The 20,350-nt window shown below is 38.6% G+C and overlaps 1 protein-coding gene across 1 annotated transcript in view; it reads right to left on the reverse strand.

Annotated features, from left to right (window-relative positions):
- akap12b (A kinase (PRKA) anchor protein 12b) overlaps positions 1–19,232 on the reverse strand; it is a 42,582-nt gene extending 23,350 nt beyond the window's left edge. The window contains exon 1 of the mRNA XM_007547278.2: positions 18,888–19,232. Within this exon, the coding sequence (XP_007547340.1) occupies positions 18,888–19,022 (135 nt within the window). The 5' untranslated portion in view covers positions 19,023–19,232. The remainder of the gene's footprint in view (positions 1–18,887) is intronic.
- Between the last annotated feature and the right edge of the window lie 1,118 nt (positions 19,233–20,350).

Raw genomic sequence — 20,350 nt, forward strand, 5'->3', positions numbered from 1 at the left:
ACGTTTGTCTGACTTCAGCTGAAGTAAGAAGAAAGGACTGGAAAACTTGGACCAACCTGACTCATTGCATACCAATCACTAAACTTGCCAAGTCTGCCCAATCAAATTAGCAACATGCAGGCTACAGATTTCTCATGGCATCATTTGCAACTCCTGCGCAAGGATCCCAACAGCACTGAAGACCTTTATTGAGAAATAGTTGTTTGACTGGGAAAAGAATAAACACAAAAATAAACACAAAAAACATTCATGACTGAACCTTCTACATATTTTAAAGGGGATCTATCATACAAAATTAACATTTTGCATGTTTTTGCACTTCCACTTGGATTTCCCAAGCACTAAAAAACAATCCACCCAGCTGTTTTTTGGCAATAAGTTATTGTTTTTTTGGTGTTAACCTTTTCAAAAACGCCCGAAATGTAGCGTCACAAATTAGCAGGCACTGCCCAACTCCTAGCAACCCCAGTGAAGCATAGCGGGTTACCTAGCAACCCCAGCGGTGCTCTCCCAACCACCTAGCAACTCCAAGCCGAGTTCCAGTTTGGTCAGCTGGTTTTACCCCCGTCTGTACTGTACAACGGCTGCTGGAAAAGACAAGTGTTTTATTGTTGACTTGCCATCCAGAAACTACTTGCTGGATTCTTGTTGGTTGTACTGGAGGCTCCACTTCTACTTTTCAAAGAGGTATGGTTGTATAATTATGCATCTGTTTGCAGCCATGATCAGCTTATTTGGATTTAAAGTGACAGGAGTCCCTAAAGCAGGCAGAAATGACTAGACAAAAATCGGTAACACTTTATTTGAAGGGGGTTGAATAAGACTGTCATGACACTTTCATAAACATGACATAACACCTGTCATGAACATGAATAATCCTTCATGAATATTTATGACTGTTGTCATAAAGCGTCATTCGGTAAATTATGACACTTTTAATACAAAGTTGACATTATTCAAAATGTCTTTGTTATGACAACTTGACATTAACCAAGAAATAATTACTGATATAAATTTGTTCTAAAAGTATTACTGATTGCACTTTAAAAATTAGGTAACTTTATGTTATTAAAGGTAAAGTTTAAACAGTAATGATTTCTTGGTTAATGTCAAGGTTGGTTAAAAATCTCATTATACACCAAGAATGTTGTGCAAGCAATGAACATGTTTTGCATGGCCTTTAGACCTATCTTAACCTCTTCAGAAAAATATAACAGGTCACCTTTAATATCTGTATTGAAAAAGGAGCTTGGATCAGGTTTGGTGTCTGGGAGCCATCCCAGCTGACCTCCAGACCTGTAGCAACCCCACCCTCATCTTCTCACTCATGGTTGGCATTCCCGGCATTCCCTGTCCTCCTGGCTGAAATTCCAAAGACCCTCCAACACCTGACTCCACCAAATGTTCACCTCTGCCCCCTTAGTTAGCCTGTCACTAAGTCATGTAGGCAACATTTTGATGAGTTCTGACCATTGGAGACAAATGCCACAGCAAGTGTTCCTCATGAGAAGTTTGTGCGTCACAATCCTGTCTTTGGGTCCATCACTTTCCAAATAAAAAAAAAAGTTTGCAAAAAGATGAATTAGTTGAGATCCTTAAGTTTTACACCGTTTGAGGAGGTTTTCTGTTTATCATAACGCCAGACCGTCAGCTTACACTAAATTCCTTGACTAAAATCATGAACTTTCACTGCCAGTTGTGCATTTTTTTGATGTCTGCCTGGTCACCATGGTCTGCCACAAGGACCTAAACACAGACTCCGTCGTGCAGAAACAGCAGAGACGACTGGTCACTCAACAAAACATCTCACTGAGAAAACAACAGCATGAACAAAAAAACAAACGGCTTGTTTTCCTCCTCTCTAACTGTCGGTGTAATGTGATCAGAGTTAATTTAGTCTGCTGGGTTTTTTTTGGTCTGGGAATAGTTTTTTACTGGTCCTGCTGTGTGTATTGGGTACGGGCGGACTGAGGCCAACAGCAGCACTGTAAAGTCTGGGTCATCTTTGTATATTACATCGGCAGATTTTCTTCAACAAATATAACGCAAATAAAGTCAAACAAAAAGATGAAAATATTAAATGCGAGACATACTTTAAATTAAAGTTGAAATCTCTTCATTTGCACGTGCAAATGCATTGGGAACACTGAACAGTTTATTCAAAACATGAGGAAGGACGTATCAAATTTTGCTGCTAGGATACAAAAAGGGAGGTAAAAGTTATGTTAGTCTATAAAACGAATAAAAAACAAACACACTTTTAGAAACTCCAAAAAAAAAATCTACCGCAGATTGAATATTTTCCTCCCCTGTGTGTCACTGAATGATATTTAGTTGATTGTAGGAACTGCTTCATGTCTGTGTTGGTTTGCTTTTGCTCCACTACATTAACTACAAAGTTATTTTCAGTTAAAAATGTGGTTTCTACCAAAAACAGTGATATTAGGTTGTTGATATTTTGATCAAAATTATATCTGGCCAACATGAATGTGAATGTTTGCTTTCAGTGTTTGCTGGTGATAACAAAAGTAGTCAAACTTACCATCTCTTATTGTTTTTTTTTTAATGCTCAAACAAAAATAACAACAACAAAGTAATTATGCATTTCATGGCAACCTCAAAAACAAATATGGTGAACATTTAGCTTAATGACTAAATTGAGATGAGTTTGGGTCATTTGCAGTGTTATATTTGCAGCTTAATTCTTTACGATTTTTGAGGATATAACAGGAAATGAAACCTGTTTCTACCACCATGTACTCAGAAACATTTAACACCAGCTCTGAAAAGTGATGATTTAACTTAATTCTTTTATCTATTGTAAAAAAAAACAAAAAAGAGGCGATATGATTACTCACTTACGTACTTCTTTTGGCCCGATTTCGAGTCCTAATCTTGCATATTTCACAAGTAGGTTTGGATGAAATGGCACGTTTGCATATGAAATAAGGCTATAAGGCAGAAAAGCGAAGAATTAGCATTAAAGCCATTTGTCACTATTTTAGGTCTTCATCTTTCTTCTGGAGTTACCTTCTGTCACAACTGGATGGAGATTACTCAGAAAGAAAGTATTTCATTTTAACCTCTGCAAGGTGAAATGACTGAATTTCTCCATTGTATAGATTACTTAGGCCATATTTAGGAAAGTATGTGCACCCTGTAGTTATCAAAGTAAGTGTGACCAAAGCTAAAAGCTTTAGGTAAAGTTAAAGCCTATCTGGTTGTGGACTTTGAGTAAAACCCCAACGTTAAAGGTCAGCTGCAGAGGGATTTAATTTCCTCCTCTGCCGTTTTTCCATCGGCTTCTCTGGTTTAACTTTACGCCATTGTTTTTATCTTTGATTCCTGTTTTGTCGTATCTGCCTCTTTTATTTCCATGAACATAGAAAACCTGCTGCTTTCTAATTCACTCTGTAAAGGTCAGCAGCGGATATTTACGTCCTGTAAACCAAACACCCCGCGGAGGGAGTTAGTTATAAAAAAAGGCGGAAAGTTGCGTCTTAAACTTTTGATTCTTTTTACAGCAACAAAGCATTTATTTTTAATATCTACTTAAACAGAAACCAAATTTAACAGCGTCCATGACGTAAATGCTACAGAATAATTCCAGAACCTTTCAACTATACGTGCAATTGATTCAAACGCAGACGAAAGCAGCACAAAACTGTTTGGTTTAAATGTGGTTTCACTTATTTTCGCAGTCCAACAGAGATTTATGCAGTGATGCGTTCAGGGGTGGGGGGGGGTCTGCGTAAATTGAATATCCTGTACCACATGTTAATGTTTCCAATCTGACCAATAAATCTGCTCTAAATGTCCATCAGTAATGAAGTGGAAACAGCTGCTATGGATTCACTTCATCTGGCGGACACGGTCATTTTATTATCAGGCAGTATAAGCGCTGCTGAGGAGGAAAAATGCTGTTTAATGCTCTGACGTTTTAAGTTGCACACAGATTCTTCAGCTGTCTAAGTGGGAAAGAAAAAATGGATTGTAGATCAGAAACATTAGCGATCATGTTCCAGCTATCCAAACAGGGACATGTGCGCATTCAGGCAATCTTGCAGCAGGAGATAACAAGCTTGAAGACTTTCAGCAGTGATATACTTATTTTGTGACAGTTAACCTCCCGACCTCTGACCTCTAAGGCGTTCTTGGAGTTTGAGAGCGGACAAAAGGAGGATGAGAGCGCTGGAGGGAGTGCCCAGGAAAACAGGGAGAGAGGGGAGATAGCAGGAAAGTAGGGGATGATTGAAGGGAGGAGGGGACAGATGGAAGAAAAGTTAAAAAAATCTAAAAAGAGGAAACAAATTACAAAACTTTTTACTCTTTTGGTTGGCTTTTTTTTTGTTGTTGTTGTTGTTTTGATCTATGCTGAAAAACCTGCATCTATGTACGTTTCCTTCATTCCATCTTCGATCAAAAATGGTACCACAACTGTAGAGAGCTGATCTAGAAACTCTCGTTTATTTCCATCTCTTTGAAAAACATGAAAAAAGATGCCACTGATGGGATAATACTTCTACACTGAAGGGGGGCCCGGCGGAAGAGGAGTTCATTCACAAACGTCAGTCATCAGAACAGTGAATTTCGCCAACATTTGAAAACTGATGCATCTAGATTTGATCTGAAAACGGGAACCAAACGAGGCTGATCAACTGAACTGCTGCAAAGTACTACAAATGTGTCCCTAAAATTTTTCCTCTTATCTCACTGAGATCTTTTATTAACTTTTACTGACAACAGCTGTTTAGTAACTAGTTAGTAATGAGAAATTGATCTCAGTAAATTCGGAATAAGACAAAACGAGCTTACAAGGAACTTTTCAGCATGACATAGGAAATTGTTTGAAATCAATAACTCTTTAGTATTGATTAAAACGTACTAGCTATATGTGAAATAATCTGCCAGTGAAACAAAACATTTTAGCTTGTAATATGGGAAAAATATCTTGTTCCACTGGCAGATCATTTCACGTAGAACTGCTCGCAGCAGTGCTTGTTGTCTGGTATGCAGTATTCTCTACCCAGCTGAGTTTGCATCACCTGTAGAGGAAGCTTGTGTGACTTCACTTCTGGAGAATGTCAAACAATTCGATCTTAAGTCGGACTGTGCCTGTATTTTTCAGCTTCTACTCTGCATGTGGCTCAAGACGGTCATTGTTTATGATTTTTGTTTCCTTTTGTTCCTCTCTAGCTCTATTAAAGCCACTGTCTGTCTAATATCATGGATCTCATCATTACCCACTGCTTTTTCAAGTACTCAGCAGCACATATGGCCTGGTAAGCAGCTGCATGTATGCTCCTGCCTCTTAAACCCCGCAGTCATGTCTTGGGGCTTTCTTGGCAAACCGACACCATCTACATCTACATCTATCTGGTCGTCCTCCCCCCTCCTCTCTTTCTCTCCCTCTCTCTCTCTTCATGGCTCTTCACCTCTGGTTGCCCCAAGTCCATTATCCCTGACCCCAACATTCACTACATACCAAAGATCAAAGCCTGACAAGACCCCCGAAGAACACTCTCACTGTTTCCACAACCCATTATCTCTGCTCAGGTGCAGAGTACCTGCACAGATGAACGTCTGGCACGTTTACGTGTCTCTGCACAGAATCAGGAAATCTGAAGGAATCTACAATCGTCTTCAAAACATTTTGAAGCCACTGGCATTGTTCGTGTTGCTGCTGTCAGACAGACTTTTCACATATCTACAGATGAACTCACACTGTTTGAACAAATCAACATGCTACTTGTTTTACTTTGCATAGCAGATGTATCAGATTTGGTGACATAACAAAAGAAACAACTAATGATTTAAAATGGAGATACAAGGTTTTCAGCCAAAAGGGACGAAATGTTGGATATAAAATTAACATTAAAAGCTATTTGTATAAATAAAGCCAAAACGATCAATTCCTCTGTAAGATTTAGGGCAAAAGTAATATGAAGAAGCCCAGTCAGACTCCTAGTAACAGAGGGTTTAATTGCTATAATGCCAATAAATATTTTTCCATTTATTGAGAATGGTATTAATCATTTTCAACATGAATGTTTTAAAATTTTGTAGATATAGATAAGATTTTGTAGATAAGAAATATCTATCATTTCCTATCAAAAAGAAACTTTAAAGAAATTTAACTCTACCAGAGGTATGAATAATTCTGGGCAATATATAAATATATATAAACTTACATTATAATACAAAATACATGTAAAAAATGGACAAAACCATCATTTAGATGTTGTGACATGAGGTTTAGTTACATCAGACATGAGGTTAAATCATATTTAGCGTGAAAAATTACTTTGAGGACAGAACTGGATTTTAAAGTGGTTTATGGTGTGATATTTTTTATGAGAAAAATCAGAAAACCTCACAGTTGTATCTCCATGTATTGACTGTATGTGCTATTCTTACAGAGAGATGCTCCTCCAGGGATCAGCAGTTCTCTCAAATTAAAAGCACCTTTAAAACTTTTACACATGGAAATAAATCTCATGATTGACTGTGTCCAAGTTGTTGATGGAACAGTTTTATTATATTTTTAGCAGACTGACTAATGGGCATCTGAGTTATATTGATGACAATGGATCAAGTAGATACTCTGAAGTAAGAGGAGTCAGGATGTTCAATAGGACAGAAGTAAGTGTTCAATCCCAAAACAAGTTCATCTATTCATTAATTAACGCACATTAATGCTTCATCACTTATTTAATTTAACTTAAACAGCAAATTAAATACCAGTAAAGCTGCAGGCACAAACTGAGAGCAAATGAGTGGCACACAAATATTGGATTAATTTATTTCTAGAGATTCACTGAGATACTAAGTGGTAACTGGAATCAAAGCAATTTTTACTGTTTTTTGTCAGAAACTCAAAAATTGTATGTTTTTTCAACCAGTGAACGCACCATAGAAAAGAAAAAGCATTTGGCAGTAACAACATGTTTCCTGTGGAGGTTATAACAATTTTTAATATCAATGAGGTGTTGAAAGACAAATTTAGAGAAATAAAAAAAACCCTGAGAGTAAAGACTTTCAGTGGATAACAGGAAGGAAGTTTGGTCTCTACTAGCTTTAAATCTCTTATCTTATTGATTTTGAAATATTTGGCAGCCTTTCAGAGCTGAAGCAAGACATCACATAGATGTGATTGTTTTATTAATGCTTAGTTAATCATGACTATAAAATGCTAAAGGCAGCAAAAGAATTCAACACCATAGTTTCTAGTTTTTCATTTAGAGCGGTTAAATTGTGATTTGCAGTGGCTGCTTTCTCGCACTTTCATCCAAACTGAAATAATTATTGACCTTTCATGACAAGAAAGCTTTAAAAAAAAGAACTCTGTTTTACAGAAGATTATCTGAAGATTAGACATCATCTACAATTGTAAAAGGATGACGAAAACATATTATTTGGTTACTTTATGACATGCAGAAGATCAGTGCATTTATCGGTTGCACAAATTGAACAATATGATTATAATATTTGGAAAACAAGCAGCAATCTTTACATTTTACTGTCTGAGAGAAGAAAACTTTCCATGTTTACCCAAAACAACAACAATCACAAAGATTTGTGATTTACAGTGAGAGTCACTGCATAAATTAGATGCTAAATACCTCTTGAACTGTAAGAATTGATTAGAAAAGAGTGAGCATCAAATTCAATAAGTTTAACACACTTACAGTTCTGTGATCTATTGTGTCTCAGAACTGCAAGCCAAACAAGTGTCTCTGTGTGACAGTCAGCTGTATTTAATTTCCGGTTCGCATACCGAAGATGTCGTGAGAAGAGAATCAAATCGACAAATTAAAAAATGAGCGGGACAAAATTAAGTCGCAGAGCTAAGTCAGTGTTGCTCCGGTTGCTTCAGTGAGGCCGAAAGCCCAAACCGAACACACACCAAAACGGTGAGTGACAACAAAGCCGTCCACTCTCACACCTGTTGCCGTTTTAGGACGAACCGTTCGACCTACATCAGCGCATCGCTAAACCTTTAACCCCTTGTTACTTTACCTCCCACAATCTGTCTGTTTTTCCTCGGCCTGCGCCGCCCTCATCTGTGCGGCTGCTACACTTGAACAGCAAACGGAGCCAAACAACAGAACAAACAAACAGCCGTGGCGCAGCAAAGACCCCCCAGGACACGATCGCAATCAGGCCACTCTGGCCAGGCTTTGACCCCCAGGGGCCCGCCTCTCTAACTGGGTTGGAAAAACAAAACCCCGGCTCTCTTCTGACCCGCCTGTCAAGAATCTCTAAATATTTCAAAGCCCCGATAAGCATCTGTACTCGAGAGCCACATACGGGAGGGGACGACGGCAGCACCGGGTGTTTCTAGAAAGGACACAGACACCGTAAACATGGTTTTAATTAGTGAGACACTTATACCAGACTTAGTTGTTTTATGGCTTTTGGCTTTAAATTACTCCTAGATTATTGGTCTATTAATATGTATGTGCTTTATCCAAGTTTTGGGGCAAGAAAAAACAACATTCAGGGTCAAATATCTGACCTCGGGACCTCTTGGTTTTTGACTGAACCTGGAAGGATGGGTTTCTAATGTCACGTTTTTCAGGATAAAGTGTTTTTTTAGAGGCAGCACATAAATCTTGAGTAGTAACTTGCACCAATATTTAAAAGGTTGAGCATAAAAATGCCTAATATATTTTAATGCAAATCTTACAGTAGACATCTTTAGCATTGACAGCAAAAGTATCCATATCTCTTGAACTGTCCTACAACATGTCATGTTACAACCATAACTTTGCGTAGTTTATTGATATTTTATGTGATAAATCAATACAAAGTAGTGCAAAATCACAAACATCTAAATGTTGACATTTCTGGCAATTCTGCTTGGCAAAATAGCTCAAACTCAGTCAAATTGGCCAGATTGGCTGCGGAGTGTCCGTGAAGTTTCACATTGTGAGAGCAATTCTCAAATTAAAAAGTTATAAAACATAAATATGCTGCATGTTTTGGGTCATTGTGCTGCTGGAAGGTGAGCCTCTTCCCCAAATCTTTTGCAGCCTGTAGAATCGTCAAGATTAGCATGATACTTCCACCACCATACTGCCCTGATTTGCACTTGAGTCGGGTTTATCAGAGTAAACAGGGGTGAAAAAAAATGAAAAGAAAATCATTTTCCTTTTCTCACTTATTTTGTTACTCTGTCACATGAATCCTCTTAAATTAGACTGAAATTTGTAGTTAATTGAGAAAAAAAAGGTTTAATGGGCTGTGGAGACCTCTAAGGTATTACAACGTGATCATCTTGTGCAGCTGTAACTGCAGCACAACGTCTATGATGACCAGCAGCTGTGCATCTGAAGGACTTTAGATCGGAGCGGCTTTATCTCTGGGACCTTACAGTCTGTAATATTTCCATGTGTCGGACTTGTCCAGTTTCAAAAAGCTATCATTATTTTCCTAGCAACATTCTTTTGCAGAACATGCCGCTTCATGCCGACCACATTTGTATCCATCACCTGACTGAAACTCAAAATAACATCACAGCCACGCCTTGATCCATCTGCCAATTCTTTTTAAAACAATAAAAGAAACTAGCATCTTATTGTCCTGCATTGCAATCAGCCCCTTGCTGCTATCCCTCTGTCATTAAGTTAAGCTGCACTATGAAGTGGCTGTTTTAAATTTAAAAAGTTTCAAGTGTCAATTATATTTTGCTTAAACCAACACACGTTTGTGATTGTTGGAGCTGCATCATCGTAATAGCGCTTAGGCTAGAATTGAAATCGCAACTTGAGATTCTAAATCCAGTATGCATATAATAAAAAAGCAAAAATAATTAGATTTCTAAGCCAAGTTTCTTTCTGTAATGGTGGTTCGGACTTCAAGATACTGTTCTAAATAGAAAACACGGTGCTAGAAGATTGTTTTATGTCAGCCTCTACACAATTTTGTAGAAATTGTTAGGAATATTTGCAGTTTTTTCCTGGAGATGAGAGCGAAAGCAGTGAAATTCCTGACTCATCCCGCATCAACTCCCCTGCGGACGTCTGTGGAGAAGAGCTAAATTATTTGAAGCCCTCGCGGAACGTCACATAAAAACGTTCACCTCTTGCTGCTCGAGGTGGAACACTGTGAAATTTGGGATGTTTTTGGGATCATTATGTTGTCTTCACATCCTGGTGATTATTTGCAGATGTTACCATTGCTCCCATCATTCAACTCCACACGTACGTTTTGCACCAAAAAAATCTCACACTGACTGTGAGCCATGATTTATCAAACCATCTCTGCATTTGGATGTATGCTAATGGAAACTATCAATACAACAAACTATGTAAGTAAAAGAGGAGTAACAGCTGAGCTGTGGGGTACACCAGAATTAATTTTTCAAAACAATAATCTCTTACCACATATGACAACACACTGTTCATGATCAGTGTGATCACAAGAGCAAAAATACATTTATAGTTTTAAAGTTGTTCAGTTGTCTCCATTTCCTGTTATAGTTTTTTGTCTGTTGCATCAAAGTATTTGTTTTGCGAATCCACCATTTTTATTCTGTAGTCGAAGTTCAGGGACAAGTCAAAACGTTTTGGTTGTAGAGTGCATTAACCCTCATCATTCATTGCGATATAAAGATGGCCGATCTTGCAAGAATGGAGCTTTCTGCGACCTCCGCAGAGCGTGAAATGCCTCGTTAGCATTTAAAGAGACGGCACCAAAACAAGTTGCTCTTCAAACCAGTCAAAACTCATCTTAGAAAAAAAATTGGTTCATTTTATCAGACCAAAACTATAGCCAAAACTAAACTTCAAGTGTCAATGAAAAACCTCATTTGTAAGGATGTCAGTAATGTTTCTCCAAAACTCTGGGAAATGCACGTAAAAAATTTACATGCCAAATTTAGGTGTTCTGGATTTTAAGAAAAGATCACACTCTCTCCCTCTCACTCCAAAAGCCGGCAGCCATGTTGTAACAACAGCCATGACGTAAACACATTCAGAGCTGAACTCCAGTGCATCAGCTGCGCTATAAAAACACGACTCCATGTTTGTCCTTGAAATGCTCCAACTCACACAAAGACACGCAGTTACCGAAAACACACACCCACACACACACACACACCCACAGTGACTCATGACTTCATCTCTCAGTGTGCTCTCGACATGAAGCATCAGGACCAAAGCTGATGAAAAATGGATGAGCATAAAATGAGCAGCTGAGAGGAGGGCTGCAAGAGACCTGAAGGAGTGCAACAAAAAGATGGACTCCATCCTTCCCCATGAAAACCCTCCACCAATTCATGCAGACAGACATTGCAATAGCCTAAAATGACCTATGCTTAGAGAGGATCAATGTAAATATTTGTTTAATTAGATGATACACCTGAGACGCCAATGTGTGAGATTAATCCAGTCCCTTTCTGAAGCATTTCAGTGTTTTTTCCCGGAGTTACTCTCTGGACATTGACGAAAACAACTCTCTTCCGAAGAAAAGCCTCACACAGCTTCATTGGGGAGACACTGCTTTTTTTGTTAGCTGTGAGAATATAAAAAAAAAAATTAAGCTTTTAAATTGAATACAAGACGTTATCGTGTACTGCGGTCATGCAGTTCAAATTAAAGATAGGTTAAAGCAGGACACAAAATGTGTTTACCACCTTTTATGTAAAGATCATCTCGTGGAGGTTAAAATTTTTAATCTTATTAAAATGTTCATACTTTCTTTACGCTGAAAAACAAAGAAAGAGCAGAACACACAGGCTCATTCTAATGCGCTTACATGCTTTATGTTAAATGAATTTGTGCCATATAAATTTTACATTTTGGCTTAAACTACAGTCCATTGCAAAGGTATTAAAACACCATAAAGATCCCCACATTTTTTTCCACATTACAACAATTTAGCCCATTGTGTTTTAAATGAATTTTAGGACTTTTGTGCAGTTTTATTTGTTGCCTGAATTGCTCTGTATTCAGCTCCACCCATCTTCCTGTCAACTCTGACCAGTTTCCCTGTTCCTGCTGAAGAAAAGCATCTTCACAGCATGATGCTGCCACCACCATGTTGCAGGGTGACGTGCAGTTTACGTTTTCCACCATTTAGCTTTTAAGATTTTCTTTCTATAATGCTTTTTCATTTGATAAATATCCACTGTTGTGTGTTGGTTCACTACATAAAAAGTCCAAAGCATATATCAGGTCTGGACAATAAATCAATAACAATTTGTATGGCAATAGACATGTGATCAATATCAATAGATAATACATAAGATGGAATATTCAGGGTTTTTTATTGTTTTTTTTTAACTTTATTCTACGTTGAAGATTGCAAGATTTTAACATCAACATTGTTAATATTTGTGGTTATTCTTCTTAAACATTTTTTTTTAAATAACGTGATATTTGTCATTGTGCTAAAAATCCTCTATGTATGTTAATGTTATTTGTTTGAACATAATAAAACAAAAAAACTTTTTTTTTTTCATATTCACTGAATTCTCATCCAGAACTACACAGCATTCTGGGAGATGTAGGCAGAGGAAAGGCTTTAGCTGCTCAACTTCTCACAGCAAGTTAAGCTAGGTTGGTCGAATCAACTAACTCGCTCACTCACTCTTTGGTTACCTAGCAACAACCTGCTGCATGGCAAGCAGTTTCAAGTTCCAATAACTTTGGTTACCTAGCAACAACCAGTTGAGTAACTGCCACAGCAGCTTTGTGTTTCATAACTGCTTAAAAATAAAATAAAGAGGAGAAAAAACTGTGGATAAACCAGCATACATTTACTTTTTTCAATAAACTATAAAGCACACATTCAGAAATGTATCATAATAAACCATTCACGATGATAAGTTCTCAAAAACATTGCTACAGTTGATTTTAAGGATTTCACACAATATTTTGAGTCCATTATTGAGAGAACGGATTTAAATGTTGATGTTTAATTAAGCTTGGCTAACATCCTGGGAATGCACGTTCATGGCAAAATGAAGAAGCACCGTTATGTAATAATTTCCAAGTCATTGTAGTATTTAGTGTTGACCTGTGGATTCATTATCGGAGCTGAGGGTTGGGGAGAGGGCAGAAGACAGGAACAAAAGAGCTTTGGGTTTTTTTTTCCACATCATCAGAGAAAGACGGCTGGTTTTACAGCGACTGAAATGGGAATGAATCTGAAAGCAGGGAGAAAAGGAAGCTCTCCTTATGACAGACTGATTAGCCGACAGCCACTTCCTGTTTCTCTTAAAACACAGCAAGAAAAAAAAAATAACTGTCTTGATTAGCAAGGTTCACTTTTTGAACAAAAAACAAAATCATCTTGGTGTTCTCCAGCTGTAGGAAGGACTGACTGACATTTGATTATCTTATTATGCTGTTATTCAACTTTAGAAAGTTTTTGGTGGACATTAACTTTGAAGCTGAAGCCTTTTAGTTCGTCAATCCAAATGCTGGAATTAAATTAGCCTAATTTTATTTAACTTTTCATGACTCTGCATTTTAAATTAATTAATTGCTTATCTGCTACGCTGCCCCTCTTCTATACGTTCCACGTCACTGAAGTAGTAATCTCCGTCATCAGGCTTCTTACTTCAATTTGACTAATTTGGTTAGGTAAAATTAGTTGAACTCTCCGACCCCACAAAGGGACACTGGTCTAATCAGCTGGAGAAGTGAGCCGTCTTTCAGCTTTCAGGATGAGTTTCAGGCTTTCAGTTTCAGTTTTCAAACTTGTGTTTTTGTGCTAAAGTTTCAAATTTTCTTCAAGGCAATTTCATATTTCTTACTCCACACTTACTGTTGACCCTGAAGAAATAAAAGTCTTCACTTTAGTTCATCATTGTGAAGAGTTTCTATATTTATCAGATCATTGTCCTGCTGTTTATGATTGTGGTAGAGGGGATATGCTACTATGGCGTCAAATGGATTTTATAATAATTTTTTTTGACACAGTTCTCTAGCTTTAAACTTTAGATACATATTTTTAGCATTTTCTACCATCTTCACCAATAAACATGGTACCAAAACAAACTTGGGTCCCATATTTCATCTAATTGTCATGTGAATTTTAAGAAAATGACATGTCACAAAAAAGGAAAAAAAAAAAAAATGCAAGTGGTTCTCCATCTACTGGTTTGGAGCGAATCAACCACACAACGCAGAGCAAAATTCAGTCAGATGTTGTAAAAAAACACAATCCAAATGTTTCAAACTAACATGGACCACGAAACAGAGAATCCTCCCCTCCGAACCTGCAGATGGGACTTGGAGATTTCTGAGTTTCATGCCTCTGGTAAGGCAGCTTCATGTTTTACCAGAGGCAGTTTCATGCCTTACCCATCAGTGGATGGGAAGGTTTGCTACATAAGAACGTATTCGGCAAATGTATTTTCACCTTCTCGTTAGTGTACCAACTCTTTTTTTTGGAAAAACCGCCTCAAGCGAGCATATAGACAGAATTTTAGCAAAACAAGTACTTTTTTTTTTTTTTTTTTACAAATTTTGCTTTTTCAGAACTGTTTCCAATAAGACATTCCAAAAAACGCAAAAAAAAAAAACATTGATAGAAACATGAGTACAGTTCTAGTCATTTTTAATTATTGCTCTGACTACAAGTATTTTTTTTACACCTGATAAACATCTGAACCAGTATAATGGCATCCTCTCCTGGCTTTCCCATTTCGACTAGCTAGTAAACCTTTTAAAAATGCATTGCAAGAATCATTAGGGGTACCAATAGCTGTGGCACTGGTGATTTTGTGAAATTTGTATACTGAAATTACCAACAAGAGTAGGATGTGCTGTGCAGGATGAGCTTTGTGGATTTTAAAGCAATGACTTTGCTGCGTTGTTAAAAGAATAAATGACCACAGCTGGCGACTGAAGCAGCTCTACGGTACTTTTAAATCCTTTTTGCTTCACAGATCACTGACGAGTTTCGTTTGTGGGCCATGTGAAAGTAGGACCCATTCCTTCCCTGTCAACACCCACGCTCTGTGCGGCACCGGGTCCGCTCCTTCTTTCTCTACCTGAGCCCATTTTAGCTCAACCTCTGTCATCGGAGTCCTTTTAAAATCAGGCAGGAGGGAGAACAGAGGGAACAATCGGCTGATTCATCTGGCTTTGTGTCATGCTGACGCCTCACCCCCCCACCCTAACTTTCTCTCTCTCTCTTTCTCCAACTTTTTTTTTCTCTCGCTCTCCCTTGGATGTACTCGCCCCCCCTTCTCCCGTCGCCCACCCAAAACGCTGCTCCCCATCCAGGCCCATCGTCAATGAATCTTCTGTCTCGCTCCCCGCCTCCCTCCCCCGCCCGCCCGCCCTCTTTCTCTCTCTGCTAAACAGGATAATCAGAGCCAGGGCAGCATCTGATCAGCCGCAGCTCATTATACAGGAACGTAAAAGCTTTAATCAGAACACATTACTTTACATAACAGGGTGTTGGATCATTGGAGTCACCTGTCTCTGCCGTTGTGATGACCGAGTGCAAATTAAGCGATATAAAAATAATGCAAATGCAATAAACCCAAGCCATTGTAAGCAGACGTTCATCTTAGAGACCACAGAGTCTAATAATCTCGATCAGAGGTCTTCAGGGATTATGTTTTATACACTGACCCTGTTTTGAGTTACTATTTTCTCCTTGACCTGTTTGCTGCGCTCTCTGATCTTCATGATGCTCCTTAAAATGTTCTCCACCAAACACACTGGGCCTTCACAGGGGGTAAGGTCATTTTATTACACATTTTTCAGCAACAAGGCAGCTCAAAGTGCTTTGCATGAATTAGAATGAAACATGACAAACCAAAGGAAAGAGCAAAAGGGAAAAAAAGAAAGTAAAAAAAGTACTAAGTTTGTTCTAATTCCTGTTGTGGCTTGAGTGAAGAACAGATTGATTTATATACACACACACACACACACACGCACGCACGCACACACACACGCACACGCACGCACACACACACAGGAGGACATGTTGAATTATAATTAAGTGACGTATGAAGGAGATCGATTGTACTGGGTTTTATTTAGGAGTGTCAGAGAAAAATGTTGCTAAAATACATTAAAGTTTCTGGTTCAACCCTATAAAATATTTCAAAGACGAGTATAAATGCTTTTGGAAGGCACTGTACAGACATTGGTTTTTTTGGGGGTTTTTTTTTATTTATATGCCAGAAAGATCACAATTATCCAGTGATGAGGGGTAAAAGAGCATATTTTATTAAAACCCAATGGAGCTCGAACGCCTAATGTGATTTATTTTGACAGCATTCGTGAGGTTGAGGAGATGGTAAAGCATGATGAAGGCGTGTCCCGGTGGTGGAGGGACACACACACACACACACACAAACACACACACACACATTTCTAAAATTCCTCTGCGGAGTGAGGAGGATATTTATCGTCTGCGTATCAGGCTTGGGAGCTTCGACCACATCAACCGAGCACGCGTTATCATCTTCCAAACACAGCCTACTCGCTCTCTCTTTGGAACCAAAACACACCACAACATGCAGCTGCACTTGAATGCATCATGTTGTTTGAGAGCAGGTACATGTTTAAGCTTTAAAATGTCTGACAGATGCATCTCAGAGTGGAGATCTGGCTTTGTGTAATGCTGCACAGCTCTGCTCCCTCCCTCCTCTTTGAGATGGTGAAAAAATAAAAGACTTGATGCAACAGCCAAGGTCATGGTTCCCTTCTGCCCAAGCAAAGCAACAACTTTCCAGGTTTGCACAGTCAAAAAAATAAAAATAAAAAATAGAGCAGTGAATTAAAAAGTGTCTAGACAAAGGCCCGAAGGGGCTGAAACATTAATTAGACAGGTAATTATGAAACTGCGCAACAGCAGGAGCCATAAATGCACCTGTTCCAGCCCTGCAAGGGTACAAGTTTACTTTTTCTGAGGTTATGTAACTCTGGAGCTGGCTCACGTTAAAGTCATTACTTTACTGGGACGGTAAAACTGCGCAGATGTTTCACGCGTTTAAACAAAGCAACATGAACTGATATTTTGCTAAAATTGCAGTGCTTTCGTTAGCAATCACACAATTTCTGCGCTCGGATCAAACAACACAACACAAGCGGCTCGTTTACCTCAAAGGTAAACGAGCCGCTACATGTCTGCTTTGGTCTGCATCACCTGCTTTAGCTGGAATCGGAAAGAAAAGCAGGTTTAGAGGCCCGGTGATGTCACAATGCGTTACGTTGTGCCAAAATTCATGCGAAAAATGATGTGAAGACGGCGATGCCAGCGACAGGAAGCACAAACTACACCACACAGATTACATGGAAACAACTCCCCAGACGTTATGTTATGAGGAAATGTGGGAAAAACAAGAATCTCCCCGGAAAGGAAACAAGTGTGAACGGATGAAGACGTGATAAAAAAATCTGCAGGAACGTTAAGCTTCCAGCTTTGTTGGCTTTACCGTCCTGGGGGTCGTTCAGGAGAAGCAGCAAAATGTGACCTGCTGACCTTTCGCACATTAAAATGTCAGTAAATCCAACAGGTTAAACATAGCATGTATGAGACAGGTGGTGAAACACACACGCGCGCGCACACACACACACACTTCAGAAGGTGTTTTCCATATAGTAACAGAAAAGGGCGGCAATAGCTTTGATAATTTAAGGTTTATGGTTGAAGTTTAATTATTTGGTAGATTAGTCTCCCTGTCTTATCTGTCAAACATTCGGCTAGAAAAATGACCTGTCCATTGAGCTTAAATCATGGTTTCCTCTGTTAGTGAGGAAGTCGTCTCCAGGGGAAAGTGCTTGATTTCATTTAGAGGAGGAGTTGAAACAATTGCTCGATAAGTGGTTTAGCAGTTTAGTCAGCAGCTATTTTCAAATTGATTTTCCCCTTTAGGTTCTGCATTAAGTAAAAACCCCCGTCTTCCTCAGTAGGGTCAACATTTGGTGCTTCTGTTTGTGCATCCGTTCATTTTTTATTCCCACTTAATGCTTTGGAGTTTCTGGTGTCTTTGATTCTGATGTTTAACTAGTTTTGACAAACAGATCATAAAAATAAAGTTTCCACATGATTCCAACTATTAAAAACATAGAAAACCGGAAGAGAAGCTGCACAGAGTGTAAAAGATATGGTTAAAATATCACCGTAAAATGAACACAAACACTTCATTTACGTTTAAAATTGCTGATGCAAACTACCACCTGTCAGGTACTGATGGTGGTGATGAGCACCATTGTTTACTTATTTAAATATTTTCCTATTTTTCCGTCTTTATGTATTTATAAATTTGGTAAATATCACCTACACCTTTATTTAAAAAGCTTTGGATGTTGGGTTGAATCAAACCAATTGCTATTATCCTGCCATCAAATCTTTTTTGTATTAATTTCATTACTCATGATTTTTTCCCCCAAAGGATAATTGGCTTCAATTGTCCACATCATGTGTTTTTGGCTGCACTAAAATATTTTTTATTAGCTATTTCTTTTTTAATATTGGAGACTAAAAAAAATAAAAAATAAAAAAAAGATGGGGGAGTCCGCTTTACATTTATAAGCAAAAAGCAGTGCAAAGTCACCTCCGAGTCCGTTTTATCTCTTTGGAAAAATCCGTTTCTTTATGTTTTCAAACAGCTAAAAACACATTTACACGGAAGGCTGCTGGGTATCCGAGGCTCTGTAATCTGCCTGTAAATGTGAAGCAGTCCTGGCTGCATGCTGGCGTTTTTTATTACTGCGGGACTGCAGACAAGTCGACCCATTACTCAGCAAAAAAAAAAAAAAAAACAGGCGCACATGGAGCGCTGCGGAACATTGCAGGAGATTGTTGGGACAATAAGTATGTTTGCAAACATGAAATCCGGAACGTTCATCTCTCTGCCTGGTGCAAAAGGGCTGTCTTAGAGGCTTGCAAGGGGTTAAAATGAGCTTTACCTTTCCGTCCAGGACTCTGCTTCCCTCCTGAAGCACCTTCACCTCTGCGCTCAGCTCCCCGCCGGTGGCTGAAGCTGAAGCTGACGCATCCTCCTGGATCTTCCCGTCCCGCTGCGATGAGCCCTGTGCTCCCATGGCGATCTGTCGACACAATGTGCACCTCCGCTCGTCTTTGATCAGACCAACTAAGCCACCAAAGGGGGAAGAAAAAAAAAAAAAAAGAAAGAAAACAACTATTGCACCACTGCGAGTATCCAAAGCGTCCGAATGAGAGCTGTAAGGTGTAGCTCCGCCCCGGCTCGGCCTGGATCCGGAGTGATGAAGTGCGAGGACCACCAAACTCTTGTTTCTTTTCTTTTGCTTTTTATTTATTTATTTATTTATTTATTTTAGGACATTCCCACCTCCTGCGACTCACTACCGCCTGGGTCCCGTCCAGCTTCAGAAAAGGTGCTGATGGAGGAACAAACAGGAGGAGAGTGAATAAAAATAAATAATTCAGGGCTTTGGGATTCTTCTGCTGAAATTGGATGCTAAAAATAAAATTGGAGCCCATCTGAGAGATGAACCTGCAAGTCCATGCAAACACCTCGGAGGACAACCTGAAAATTGGATCACAGCAAAACAGATAAAACTTGAAGCATATTTTGAGGACAGGAAGTTAAAGAGGAGCTTTTTTTTTAACCTAAATGCTAACACTCTGTGTTACATAGAAAAATTACACATTTTACAACATTGAATCTACAGTGTTCCTTGATATTCCCCCATATCAGCCATTTCAAACAGAGTTAGCTTACAAAACATTAATTAAAGCAGTGTTTATGCAATCATCAGAACATGGAAAACGTTTAAATTTACTAAGACATGTTCATAATTCAGTCTCTTAATATGTAAACCGTGTGGAGAAATATCCATAAACTTGCAGCTCTAATTGTAGAAAAAATGTGGTTCAACAAAGTACTAGCAAAGCAGGGCTAAATAGAAAAGGCACAACACACTTTTCAGATTTTTATTTTACCAGTGTAATATTTTTTTTTCTTTCATTTGGCTATGATGTACCAGCTTGCCTTTGACTAAAATCCCAATAAAATCCATCCAAGTTCTACAGCTCAGAAGGATCATTCATGGATAAAATTAAAGGACAAAAACTCTCTTTAAAACGAGAGAATTATCTTATGTAAAAAAAGTAATAACGATATGCTTATTCTCTCTGGTGCTTCTTAAAAACATTTTCATTGTGGCTCTAAGTGGCTTTGTATCATATTTTCTTATTTCTCTACAACTCTTGATGCTGAAGCAACATATCTTTTCAAAAGTTGCATCACTTATTTACTGTTCCTCTTATTTGGCTTGTAACAGCAGGTTGCAGTTGTTGGTGCACAGGTGACTGTATAAGTGCGGGTGCATGGGCGTGGAGTATCTCTGACTTCCCGGTGTTCAGGTTTCCGTGGTAATTCCAGGTT

The sequence above is a fragment of the Poecilia formosa genome, unplaced genomic scaffold (genome assembly GCF_000485575.1).
Source record: "Poecilia formosa unplaced genomic scaffold, Poecilia_formosa-5.1.2 Scaffold1, whole genome shotgun sequence".
Taxonomy (NCBI): domain Eukaryota; kingdom Metazoa; phylum Chordata; class Actinopteri; order Cyprinodontiformes; family Poeciliidae; genus Poecilia; species Poecilia formosa.